We start from the raw sequence: 13,415 nt of genomic DNA, 5'->3' as shown, positions 1-13,415 counted from the left end.
GTCTTTTGTTGTATATATATTTGGCCACGTTCAGTAGCACTCCTTTTGACACACACACACACACACACACACACACACACACACACACACACACACACACACACACACACACACACACACACACACACACACACACACACACACACACACACACACACACACACACACACACACACACACACACACACACACACACACACCGGACTCGTTTATTTCCTGAACAGGAAGAAAGCAGGAACTGGAAGATAAACCCGTACATTTTATCTTCTTCTCATTCACCTCCATTAATATTAGTGCAAGGTGCAGCGACGTACAATCACTCTCTTCATCTGAGCCCGTCCTGCACCACGGTGTGAAGGGCCAAACTGCTCCAAGGTAAAAAGATCCGGCCCGCACAGGTACATCTTTAACGCACCCCACCTCGTCAGCAGTATGGCCCCCCATGTCACACCTCGTGAACCCCCTATTGTTCCCTCCCTCTTCATATGTATTTCTCTCTCCCCTCAATTATCCCACTCACTCAATCCCCCTCCTCACACTCACTCAATCCCCCTCCTCACACTCACTCAATCCCCCTCCTCACACTCACTCAATCCCCCTCCTCACACTCACTCAATCCCCCTCCTCACACTCACTCAATCCCCCTCCTCACACTCACTCAATCCCCCTCCTCACACTCACTCAATCCCCCTCCTCACACTCACTCAATCCCCCTCCTCACACTCACTCAATCCCCCTCCTCACACTCATTTCCTCCCCCTTCACAAAATATATTTTAAAAAAACACACCCCCCATACAAAAAACCTTCCGACCCCCAAATACGTACAAGAAAATCCCCCCCCCCCCCAAATATATACAAAAAAACACCTCCCAATACATATATACAAATACAAATACAGCTCAACCCCTTTATAACGCGATGCAAGCGTGGCTCCCAATTTTCGTAGTTATGAATACTTTACGACACGATTATTGGTGTCTTAAATACTTTATTGTACAATGCATACAATCGTACATAATTTCTAACGCGATCCGCTTATAGCGCCATGTGATTCTTAGGACCCCAAGCAAAGCGTTATCAGGGGGTTGAGCTGTACATATAAAAACAAAACAATACATATATAAAAAAAAAAAAACAATACATATATAAAAAAAAAAAAACAATACATATATAAAAAAAAAAAAACAATACATATATAAAAAAAAAAAAACAATACATATATAAAAAAAAAAAACAATACATATAAACCCCCAATATATATATATAAAAAAACAAATACATATACTGTACAGTAAAAGCCCCAAATGCATATACAATTCCTAAAATACATAGAAAAGCACCAAAAACATATAAAAAGCTCCAAATTCACATAAAAAAAACTAAATACCTATAAAAATAACCAAATACATATTTAAAAAAACAAACACGTATATAACACAGACTTACCTTGGGGGCGGTCTCAGGCCCGGGAGCTGCGGCTGCCTGTCTTCTAGCTGCCACGGGCCCTGGCTCTCACCAGCTGCAGGCTTCTCCTTCCTCACGGACTGTCCCACTCCGAGCTTCTGCCGGGCATCTGTCAGCTCGCTGAGCTTCTGGTGCGCGCCGGGCATCTGTCAGCTCGCTGAGCTTCTGGTGCGCGCCCCGGGCATCTGTCAGCACGCTGAGCTTCTGGCGCGCGCCGGGCATCTGTCAGCACGCTGAGCTTCTGGCGCGCCCCGGGCATCTGTCAGCACGCTGAGCTTCTGGCGCGCCCCGGGCATCTGTCAGCACGCTGAGCTTCTGGCGCGCCCCGGGCATCTGTCAGCACGCTGAGCTTCTGGTGCGCCCCGGGCATCTGTCAGCACGCTGAGCTTCTGGCGCGCGCCGGGCATCTGTCAGCACGCTGAGCTTCTGGCGCGCGCCGGGCATCTGTCAGCACGCTGAGCTTCTGGCGCGCGCCGGGCATCTGTCAGCACGCTGAGCTTCTGGCGCGCGCCGGGCATCTGTCAGCACGCTGAGCTTCTGGCGCGCGCTGGGCATCTGTCAGCACGCTGAGCTTCTGGCGCGCGCCGGGCATCTGTCAGCACGCTGAGCTTCTGGCGCGCGCCGGGCATCTGTCAGCACGCTGAGCTTCTGGCGCGCGCCGGGCATCTGTCAGCACGCTGAGCTTCTGGCGCGCGCCGGGCATCTGTCAGCACGCTGAGCTTCTGGCGCGCGCCGGGCATCTGTCAGCACGCTGAGCTTCTGGCGCGCGCCGGGCATCTGTCAGCACGCTGAGCTTCTGGTGCGCGCCGGGCATCTGTCAGCACGCTGAGCTTCTGGTGCGCGCCCCGGGCATCTGTCAGCACGCTGAGCTTCTGGTGCGCGCCCCGGGCATCTGTCAGCACGCTGAGCTTCTGGTGCGCGCCGGGCATCTGTCAGCACGCTGAGCTTCTGGTGCGCGCCGGGCATCTGTCAGCACGCTGAGCTTCTGGCGCGCGCCGGGCATCTGTCAGCACGCTGAGCTTCTGGTGCGCGCCGGGCATCTGTCAGCACGCTGAGCTTCTGGTGCGCCCCGGGCATCTGTCAGCACGCTGAGCTTCTGGTGCGCGCCGGGCATCTGTCAGCACGCTGAGCTTCTGGTGCGCGCCGGGCATCTGTCAGCACGCTGAGCTTCTGGCGCGCCCCGGGCATCTGTCAGCACGCTGAGCTTCTGGTGCACGCCGGGCATCTGTCAGCACGCTGAGCTTCTGGCGCGCCCCGGGCATCTGTCAGCACGCTGAGCTTCTGGTGCGCGCCGGGCATCTGTCAGCACGCTGAGCTTCTGGTGCGCCCCGGGCATCTGTCAGCACGCTGAGCTTCTGGTGCGCGCCGGGCATCTGTCAGCACGCTGAGCTTCTGGTGCGCGCCGGGCATCTGTCAGCACGCTGAGCTTCTGGTGCGCGCCGGGCATCTGTCAGCACGCTGAGCTTCTGGTGCGCGCCGGGCATCTGTCAGCACGCTGAGCTTCTGGTGCCCCGGGCATCTGTCAGCACGCTGAGCTTCTGGTGCGCCCCGGGCATCTGTCAGCACGCTGAGCTTCTGGTGCGCGCCGGGCATCTGTCAGCACGCTGAGCTTCTGGTGCGCGCCGGGCATCTGTCAGCACGCTGAGCTTCTGGCGCGCGCCGGGCATCTGTCAGCACGCTGAGCTTCTGGTGCACGCCGGGCATCTGTCAGCACGCTGAGCTTCTGGTGCGCCCCGGGCATCTGTCAGCACGCTGAGCTTCTGGTGCGCGCCGGGCATCTGTCAGCACGCTGAGCTTCTGGCGCCCCGGGCATCTGTCAGCACGCTGAGCTTCTGGTGCGCCCCGGGCATCTGTCAGCACGCTGAGCTTCTGGTGCGCGCCGGGCATCTGTCAGCACGCTGAGCTTCTGGCGCGCCCCGGGCATCTGTCAGCACGCTGAGCTTCTGGTGCACGCCGGGCATCTGTCAGCACGCTGAGCTTCTGGTGCGCGCCGGGCATCTGTCAGCACGCTGAGCTTCTGGTGCACGCCGGGCATCTGTCAGCACGCTGAGCTTCTGGTGCGCGCCGGGCATCTGTCAGCACGCTGAGCTTCTGGTGCACGCCCCGGGCATCTGTCAGCACGCTGAGCTTCTGGTGCGCCCCGGGCATCTGTCAGCACGCTGAGCTTCTTGCGCGCCCCGGGCATCTGTCAGCACGCTGAGCTTCTGGCGCGCCCCGGGCATCTGTCAGCACGCTGAGCTTCTGGTGCGCGCCCCGGGCATCTGTCAGCACGCTGAGATTCTGGTGCGCGCCGGGCATCTGTCAGCACGCTGAGCTTCTGGTGCCCCGGGCATCTGTCAGCACGCTGAGCTTCTGGTGCGCGCCGGGCATCTGTCAGCACGCTGAGCTTCTGGTGCGCGCCGGGCATCTGTCAGCACGCTGAGCTTCTGGCGCGCCCCGGGCATCTGTCAGCACGCTGAGCTTCTGGTGCGCGCCCCGGGCATCTGTCAGCACGCTGAGCTTCTGGTGCGCGCCGGGCATCTGTCAGCACGCTGAGCTTCTGGTGCGCGCCGGGCATCTGTCAGCTCGCTGAGCTTCTGGTGCGCGCCGGGCATCTGTCAGCTCGCTGAGCTTCTGGTGCGCGCCGGGCATCTGTCAGCACGCTGAGCTTCTGGTGCGCGCCGGGCATCTGTCAGCACGCTGAGCTTCTGGTGCGCGCCGGGCATCTGTCAGCACGCTGAGCTTCTGGTGCCCCGGGCATCTGTCAGCACGCTGAGCTTCTGGTGCGCGCCGGGCATCTGTCAGCACGCTGTGCTTCTGGTGCCCCGGGCATCTGTCAGCACGCTGAGCTTCTGGTGCCCCGGGCATCTGTCAGCACGCTGAGCTTCTGGTGCCCCGGGCATCTGTCAGCACGCTGAGCTTCTGGTGCCCCGGGCATCTGTCAGCACGCTGAGCTTCTGGTGCCCCGGGCATCTGTCAGCACGCTGAGCTTCTGGCGCGCCCCGGGCATCTGTCAGCACGCTGAGCTTCTGGTGCCCCGGGCATCTGTCAGCACGCTGAGCTTCTGGTGCCCCGGGCATCTGTCAGCACGCTTAGCTTCTGGTGCACGCCGGGCATCTGTCAGCACGCTGAGCTTCTGGTGCCCCGGGCATCTGTCAGCACGCTGAGCTTCTGGTGCGCGCCGGGCATCTGTCAGCACGCTGAGCTTCTGGTGCCCCGGGCATCTGTCAGCACGCTGAGCTTCTGGTGCCCCGGGCATCTGTCAGCACGCTGAGCTTCTGGTGTGCGCCGGGCATCTGTCAGCACGCTGAGCTTCTGGTGCGCGCCGGGCATCTGTCAGCACGCTGAGCTTCTGGTGCGCGCCGGGCATCTGTCAGCACGCTGAGCTTCTGGTGCCCCGGGCATCTGTCAGCACGCTGAGCTTCTGGTGCGCGCCCCGGGCATCTGTCAGCACGCTGAGCTTCTGGCGCGCCCCGGGTATCTGTCAGCACGCTGAGCTTCTGGCGCGCCGGGCATCTGTCAGCACGCTGAGCTTCTGGTGCGCGCCCCGGGCATCTGTCAGCACGCTGAGCTTCTGGTGCGCGCCCCGGGCATCTGTCAGCACGCTGAGCTTCTGGTGCGCGCCTGGCATCTGTCAGCACGCTGAGCTTCTGGTGCGCCTCGGGCATCTGTCAGCACGCTGAGCTTCTGGCGCGCCCCGGGCATCTGTCAGCTCGCTGAGCTTCTGGTGCGCCCCGGGCATCTGTCAGCACGCTGAGCTTCTGGCGCGCCCCGGGCATCTGTCAGCACGCTGAGCTTCTGGCGCACCCCGGGCATCTGTCAGCTCGCTGAGCTTCTGGTGCGCCCCGGGCATCTGTCAGCACGCTGAGCTTCTGGCGCGCGCCGGGCATCTGTCAGCACGCTGAGCTTCTGGCGCGCCCCGGGCATCTGTCAGCACGCTGAGCTTCTGGCGCGCCGGGCATCTGTCAGCACGCTGAGCTTCTGGTGCGCGCCGGGCATCTGTCAGCACGCTGAGCTTCTGGCGCACCCCGGGCATCTGTCAGCTCGCTGAGCTTCTGGTGCGCCCCGGGCATCTGTCAGCACGCTGAGCTTCTGGTGCGCGCCGGGCATCTGTCAGCACGCTGAGCTTCTGGTGCGCGCCGGGCATCTGTCAGCACGCTGAGCTTCTGGCGCGCGCCGGGCATCTGTCATCTCGCTGAGCTTCTGGTGCGCGCCCCGGGCATCTGTCAGCACGCTGAGCTTCTGGTGCGCGCCGGGCATCTGTCAGCACGCTGAGCTTCTGGTGCGCGCCGGGCATCTGTCAGCACGCTGAGCTTCTGGTGCGCGCCGGGCATCTGTCAGCACGCTGAGCTTCTGGCGCGCCCCGGGCATCTGTCAGCACGCTGAGCTTCTGGCGCGCGCCGGGCATCTGTCAGCACGCTGAGCTTCTGGTGCGCGCCGGGCATCTGTCAGCACGCTGAGCTTCTGGTGCGCCCCGGGCATCTGTCAGCACGCTGAGCTTCTGGCGCGCGCCGGGCATCTGTCAGCACGCTGAGCTTCTGGCGCGCGCCGGGCATCTGTCAGCACGCTGAGCTTCTGGTGCGCGCCGGGCATCTGTCAGCACGCTGAGCTTCTGGTGCGCGCCTGGCATCTGTCAGCACGCTGAGCTTCTGGTGCGCACCGGGCATCTGTCAGCACGCTGAGCTTCTGGTGCGCGCCGGGCATCTGTCAGCACGCTGAGCTTCTTGCGCGCACCGGGCATCTGTCAGCACGCTGAGCTTCTGGCGCGCGCCGGGCATCTGTCAGCACGCTGAGCTTCTGGTGCGCGCCGGGCATCTGTCAGCTCGCTGAGCTTCTGGCGCGCGCCGGGCATCTGTCAGCACGCTGAGCTTCTTGCGCGCACCGGGCATCTCTGTCAACACGCCGAGCGGGAGCTCAAACACACGCCGAGCGGGAGCTCAAACACACGCCGAGCGGGAGCTCAAACACGCCGAGAGCGGGAGCTCAAACACGCCGAGAGCGGGAGCTCAAACACGCCGAGAGCGGGAGCTCAAACACGCCGAGAGCGGGAGCTCAAACACACAGAGAGCGGGAGCTCAAACACACAGAGAGCGGGAGCTCAAACACACAGAGAGCGGGAGCTCAAACACACAGAGAGCGGGAGCTCAAACACACAGAGAGCGGGAGCTCAAACACACAGAGAGCGGGAGCTCAAACACACAGAGAGCGGGAGCTCAAACACACAGAGAGCGGGAGCTCAAACACACAGAGAGCGGGAGCTCAAACACACAGAGAGCGGGAGCTCAAACACACAGAGAGCGGGAGCTCAAACACACGCCGAGCGGGAGCTCAAACACACGCCGAGCGGGAGCTCAAACACACGCCGAGCGGGAGCTCAAACACGCCGAGAGCGGGAGCTCAAATACACAGAGAGCGGGAGCTCAAACACGCCGAGAGCGGGAGCTCAAACACGCCGAGAGCGGGAGCTCAAACACACAGGGAGCGGGAGCTCAAACACACAGGGAGCGGGAGCTCAAACACACAGAGAGCGGGAGCTCAAACACACAGAGAGCGGGAGCTCAAACACACAGAGAGCGGGAGCTCAAACACGCCGAGAGCGGGAGCTCAAACACACAGAGAGCGGGAGCTCAAACGCACCGCTCTAACCCGCATTGTTTGAGAAATCGCCCTATTCTAGTAGTTCCAATGAGATAATCGAGGCTCTCACCCAGCGAGCAACTCGCCAATTTCATCTCGCTACCCCGAGGAGGAAAAATGGGATTTGTGAGTAGGACTTAGAAAAAAATCCATATTTTGTGCAGGGAGATTGCCTGTAAGAGCTGTGCAGGGAGATGCAGCTCTCTCTGTGCAGGGAGATCGCCTGTAAGAGCTGTGTAGGGAGATGCAGCTCTCTGTGCAGGGAGATCGCCTGTAAGAGCTGTGCAGGGAGATGCAGCTCTCTCTGTGCAGGGAGATGCAGCTTCTCTCTGTGCAGGGAGATCGCCTGTAAGAGCTGTGCAGAGAGATGCAGCTCTCTGTGCAGGGAGATCGCCTGTAAGAGCTGTGCAGGGAGATGCAGCTCTCTCTGTGCAGGGAGATCGCTTGTAAGAGCTGTGCAGGGAGATGCAGCTTCTCTCTGTGCAGGGAGATCGCCTGTAAGAGCTGTGCAGGGAGATGCAGCTTCTCTCTGTGCAGGGAGATCGCCTGTAAGAGCTGTGCGGGGAGATGCAGCTTCTCTCTGTGCAGGGAGATCGCCTGTAAGAGCTGTGCAGGGAGATGCAGCTCTCTGTGCAGGGAGATCGCCTGTAAGAGCTGTGCGGGGAGATGCAGCTTCTCTCTGTGCAGGGAGATCGCCTGTAAGAGCTGTGCAGGGAGATGCAGCTCTCTGTGCAGGGAGATCGCCTGTAAGAGTTGTGCAGGGAGATGCAGCTCTCTCTGTGCAGGGAGATCGCCTGTAAGAGCTGTGCAGAGAGATGCTGCTCTCTCTGTGCAGGGAGATCGTCTGTAAGAGCTGTGCAGGGAGATTGCCTGTAAGAGCTGTGCAGGGAGATGCAGCTCTCTCTGTGCAGGGAGATCGCCTGTAAGAGCTGTGCAGGGAGATGCAGCTCTCTCTGTGCAGGGAGATCTCCTGTAAGAGCTGTGCTGGGAGATGCAGCTCTCTCTGTGCAGGGAGATCTCCTGTAAGAGCTGTGCAGGGAGATGCAGCTCTCTGTGCAGGGAGATCGCCTGTAAGAGCTGTGCAGGGAGATGCAGCTCTCTCTGTGCAGGGAGATGCAGCTTCTCTCTGTGCAGGGAGAGCGCCTGTAAGAGCTGTGCAGAGAGATGCAGCTCTCTGTGCAGGGAGATCGCCTGTAAGAGCTGTGCAGGGAGAGGCGTCTCTCTCTGTGCAGGGAAATCACCTGTAAGAGCTGTGCAGGGAGATGCAACTGTTTCTGTGCAGGGAGATCGCCTGTAAGAGCTGTGCAGGGAGTTGCAGCTCTCTCTGTGCAGGGAGATTGCCTGTAAGAGCTGTGCAGGGAGTTGCAGCTCTCTCTGTGCAGGGAGATCGCCTGTAAGAGCTGTGCAGGGAGATGCAGCTCTCTCTGTGCAGGGAGATCGCCTGTAAGAGCTGTGCAGGGAGATGCAGCTCTCTGTGCAGGGAGATCGCCTGTAAGAGATGGCAGTGTGTCACAGACCCTTGCACTCACCTCCTTCCCCTACCGCGATAACACAAATGACAAACCGTTCCCAGCGGTCCTGCCAAACCGTTGGGTGCGGTCCTGCCAAACCGTTCGCTGCGGTCCTGCCAAACCGTTCGGTGCGGTCCTGCCAAACCGTTCCCAGCGGTCCTGCCAAACCGTTCGGTGCGGTCCTGCCAAACCGTTCGGTGCGGTCCTGCCAAACCATTCGCTGCGGTCCTGCCAAACCGTTGGGTGCGGTCCTGCCAAACCATTCGCTGCGGTCCTGCCAAACCGTTCGCTGGCAGGACTGCGGTCCTGCCAAACCGTTCGGTGCGGTCCTGCCAAACCATTCGCTGCGGTCCTGCCAAACCGTTCGGTGCGGTCCTGCCAAACCATTCGCTGGCAGGACTGCGGTCCTGCCAAACCGTTCGCTGCGGTCCTGCCAAACCGTTCGCAGCGGTCCTGCCAAACCGTTCGCAGCGGTCCTGCCAAACCGTTCGGTGCGGTCCTGCCAAACCGTTCGGGATGGAAGCAATTGTATCAAAGCTACCTGGATCTCTTTAAGCTTATGCCTGCTGCATAAACTGTGCATGCTCATCTGCATGTCATTACCCAGAATCCCGGGCTGAATTGCAAGTATTGTATGCTAAGAGATAATGGGGAAGGGCGGGGTTGGAGACGCGTGAATGTGCGCACATGTGGAATTGTTATTCCATAATCTAATAACTCATTTGTTCTCTGTTTAGACTCCCCCCTCGCCCGACGATGCGGCGTGCTGCCTGTGCCCGGCGCGCTGCCTGAGTGAAGATAACGAAGCTTAGGAGCGGCGTTCTCTTAACGAGCTGCTGTTTTTACCAGATTTACTTCAATAATTCATCTCTCTTTTTTCTCGGGAACGCCCACGCGGCGTCTGACAGGCGATGTCCAGGGGGCTCGCAGCTTCTGAGGCGCAGAAAGCAATAATGTTTCCAACTAACATATCACTATAAAAAGAAACACAGACACAAATTCCGGCTCTCTAAACGTGTGTGTGTGTGTGTGTGTGTGTGTGTGTGTGTGTGTGTGTGTGTGTGTGTGTGTGTGTGTGTGCGCTCTCCTTTGCTATTCTGTAAGATATATTTGTATCAGGGTAGTGACACCAACCAATCAGATTGCTCCATTTAATAGCCCTCAGACGGCGCTTCTCATTGGTTCCCTGAATCTCTCCCGTGCTGAATATATCGCGACTGCTCCGTTCATGCAGAAGAGGTACACGCCTACGGTACGCGCCTACTGTACACGCCTACGGCCGGAGTGACTGTGTTCATTTTGTCATTTGAAGCGTGTTGCTGCAGTTGTTACATGTTCACAACATGCTACTTGTGTCCTGCGTAGAAGAGCGCGTCTTACACGGAACAAGCAAACGCCACCGTATAAAAGGAGAACTGTTGGTCTAATGCAGGGGGCGTCCAACTCCAGTCCTCAGGGGCCACCTACAGGTCAGGGTTAAAGAACTCCCTGCTTCAGCACAGGTGGGGCAGTTGATTGAGCCACCTGCTGAAGAAGGGATATCCCAGAAACCTGACCTATTGGAGGCCCTTGAGGACCGGAGTTGGCCACGCCTGGTCTAACGCAGCGGTGCGAACACTGGGGGGCGTGCCCCCAGGGGGGGGGGGCGCAAGATTATTCAGGGGGGGCGTGGTGGTTGCAGAGGCCCCGCGCTCTTCCCCCCAAGGCATTTAAGTTAATGCTGGGGGATCGCGTGAGGCCTCTGCAACTTCACTTGCCTTCTCTTCGGCGACATGTTGCCATGGAAACGTGGCGTCAAATGACGCTACAGGGTCATGTGACATCACGTTGACCCCATGGTGTCATTTGACGCCGGAGAGAAGGTAAGGGGGGGGGGGGGGTGCAAGCACGGAGGGACGGAGGAAGGGGGTGCAGCAGGGAAAGAGTGCGCACCCCTGTTCTAATGCATTGTTCCTGTATCAACTGTCTCTATGCGGGCTGTCTGTTTCTATGCGGGCTGTCTGTTTCTATGCGGGCTGTCTGTTTCTATGCGGGCTGTCTGTTTCTATGCGGGCTGTCTGTTTCTATGCGGGCTGTCTGTTTCTATGCGGGCTGTCTGTTTCTATGCGGGCTGTCTGTTTCTATGCGGGCTGTCTGTTTCTATGCGGGCTGTCTGTTTCTATGCGGGCTGTCTGTTTCTATGCTGTCTGTTTCTATGCGGGCTGTCTGTTTCTATGCGGGCTGTCTGTTTCTATGCGGGCTGTCTGTTTCTATGCGGGCTGTCTGTTTCTATGCGGGCTGTCTGTTTCTATGCGGGCTGTCTGTTTCTATGCGGGCTGTCTGTTTCTATACTGGCTGCCTGTTTCTATGCTGTCTGTTGTTCTTCTTACACTTTGGAGATGACTAAGCTCTATTAAGGGTTAATAAGGCTGATCTGATGTTACCTTTAATGGGAGTTACCCATGAATGTGTGAGGTCAGCGCGTCGCCCCCATTGTTACCCCAGAATGTGTGAGGTCAGCGTGTCGCCCCCATTGTTACCCCAGAATGTGTGAGGTCAGTGTGTTGCCCGCATTGTTACCCCAGAATGTGTGAGGTCAGCGTGTCGCCCCCATTGTTACGCTGTTCTTAACGTTCCAAGAGAATAAAGGAATGAAATAAAAAATAAACAAATGTTCTCCGGGTTTAATACAGGACGTGGCTGCTTTTCATTTTCGCCTCATTTCAATCAGCGTTGGAATACTGGACCTGATTAACGCAAAGCCCCAACATCATCAAACTGCAAAACCCGTGCGCCACCCGGGATCAGCGCCACCCGGGATCAGCCTCGCCAACCCAATCTACTGATGTGACCCAACATGTCTTCTTAACTCTAAACTCCCATTACCTCTCACCCTCCTCACCCTCATATCTGTCATCCTGCCTTAGCCTCCTCCCTGCACACTTTTATACCCTCCCCTATCACTATCAGCCAACCCCCCTGTGACGGGAGCTTTGTGACAGGCTATAATAATACACCAAATATCTGGGTTGAACTGAACGAAGCTTAGATATAATAAAGTATATTTATTCCTTAAATAGGTGAACACAGCAATATAGTACAGTAACAGGCAAGAAGTAGCACTTACTTGGGGGATGGGGAATGAGAAGTATATCGAATAGCAATTCTCCAGCAATCAGGTACAATCAATATGGTATTGAAGACAATGGATGTATGGGTTACCACAGTTTATATATCTTTTGTAACCCTATCCTTCACATTAAGTACAGGTGATTGGATAGCAATTACCTGTAGCCAATCTTTAACGTGGGAACACATTTTAATCCAAGCCCCCCAGCTAGTTGGCTCATGCGCACTAGGACTCTGGGGTCTTATTTCTGTAGCCCCACATTTGCATCAGGAATGCCAGCCAGTCTACCAGATGGGAGTTCTGGCAGGATACTCTTTGTTGGAAGGTGTCAAATGTGACACACAGACTGCTCTGGTTTGAGTCGTCTCCGCCCTCAGGTAAACAGTGGAGGTGATAAAATCCTTTGAACAGCACTTAAATTCTAGACAGTTGGACGCCTCTCCGGCCATCTGCTGCCCTTTGTCCAAAGGAATTTCCTCTGGTTTCTGTCCCTGCCTTGGGATCCAGTATTAAAGATAAAATACAAAATTTTTAGAATGTCCGGTTCTGTTGGGTCTAGCGGGTCCAAACTTCCCAGTTCTCAATGCCGGAACTGGGACACCATATGGTCCAACTTTCAGCCCGCTACGACCTTCGGAACCAGAGTTACACAAATACAACTTAAACCGTTTCCTATTTTAATACAAAAATCTCCGCTGTAGATTAAATCACGGTTTTTCATTAAATCCCCATTGAAAACAACGGGCTCCGCCGCCATAGACTTTCAATGGCAAACCGCCGTCATTGGCGGCTATGGGAATCTGGCAGCGCCGCCGTTGAAGTTTATGGGGTTTTTCCGCCATAGCCGGTCAATGGAAATTGGCCGCCATTGGAGTCTATGAGAAAAGTCCCGAACCTTCAAGGGGGTCCATACGCCGTCGGGTTGGTCCGAGAGGGTCAAGGATGGTTCTGCAGCCATGCCGGAGCAGTGACTACAGGTACCCAAAACCCTGGCCCTCTGGACCCTCCGGAACCGGAGATATGGATTCATGGTTTTCAGCTTTTCACACTTAGTCAATTTCCTGAGCTGTTTCTGCCGCCGCCATTGGAACCTATGGCGCGACCCGCTCTCTCGGCACGACCCTTCTCGGGGGTCCAGGATTCGGGGACCCGGTGGTAGTCGAGTGGGGGGAGGTCTAGGAACTAGGGGCAAAAAGAATTTTATTCCTGGGTGCCCTAGAACTGTAGATTCCCACGCCACTTAACGTTGAACTTGACTAACAGTGATCAAAGCTCTTTTTCAGAAAAAGTATCCGCTTTGCGGTTTGGACGGCAGCCAACTCGTTCCTGGAAAGCGTCGTCGAGGAATCCCCATTTAAGTCAATGAGCCCATTGACTTACAATGGGAAACCGCCGCTCCTCCTCTCGGACGCCATCTGCTGGTCTTCGAGGGAAACAAGTCCAAAACAGCAGGATCCGCCATTGAAATGCATTGAGCTCTAATGGTGGCCTATGGGACTCAAAATGGTGCCTGAAAAGGCAGGAAAATTACACAAAGGGTGTCATGGAACAGGGATACCCCTGTCTGCCTCTTCCGTTTCGCCCCCCCCCCCTTTCCTTGCAGCCCTGCTTGTCAGCTTCTCAGTGCTAGCTGTATGTGTTTGGCTCTGTACACAAACACAGTGCTTGTGTGATAAATAGAGTGCCATTCCCTCTCTCCCAGCAGCTTGCTGT

The 13,415-nt window shown here is 57.2% G+C and overlaps 1 protein-coding gene across 1 annotated transcript in view; it reads left to right on the top strand.

Moving 5' to 3' along the window:
* Positions 1–9,592, top strand: part of LOC142463606 (uncharacterized) — a 67,491-nt gene extending 57,899 nt beyond the window's left edge. The window contains exon 6 of the mRNA XM_075566557.1: positions 9,331–9,592. Coding sequence (XP_075422672.1) covers positions 9,331–9,405 — 75 coding nt within the window. The 3' untranslated portion in view covers positions 9,406–9,592. The remainder of the gene's footprint in view (positions 1–9,330) is intronic.
* The last annotated feature ends 3,823 nt before the right edge of the window (positions 9,593–13,415 follow it).

The sequence above is a fragment of the Ascaphus truei genome, chromosome 11, assembly GCF_040206685.1.
Source record: "Ascaphus truei isolate aAscTru1 chromosome 11, aAscTru1.hap1, whole genome shotgun sequence".
Classification (NCBI taxonomy): Eukaryota; Metazoa; Chordata; class Amphibia; order Anura; family Ascaphidae; genus Ascaphus; species Ascaphus truei.
Note: the sequence above shows the minus strand (reverse complement) of the source record. Positions and strands in the feature narration are given on the sequence as shown.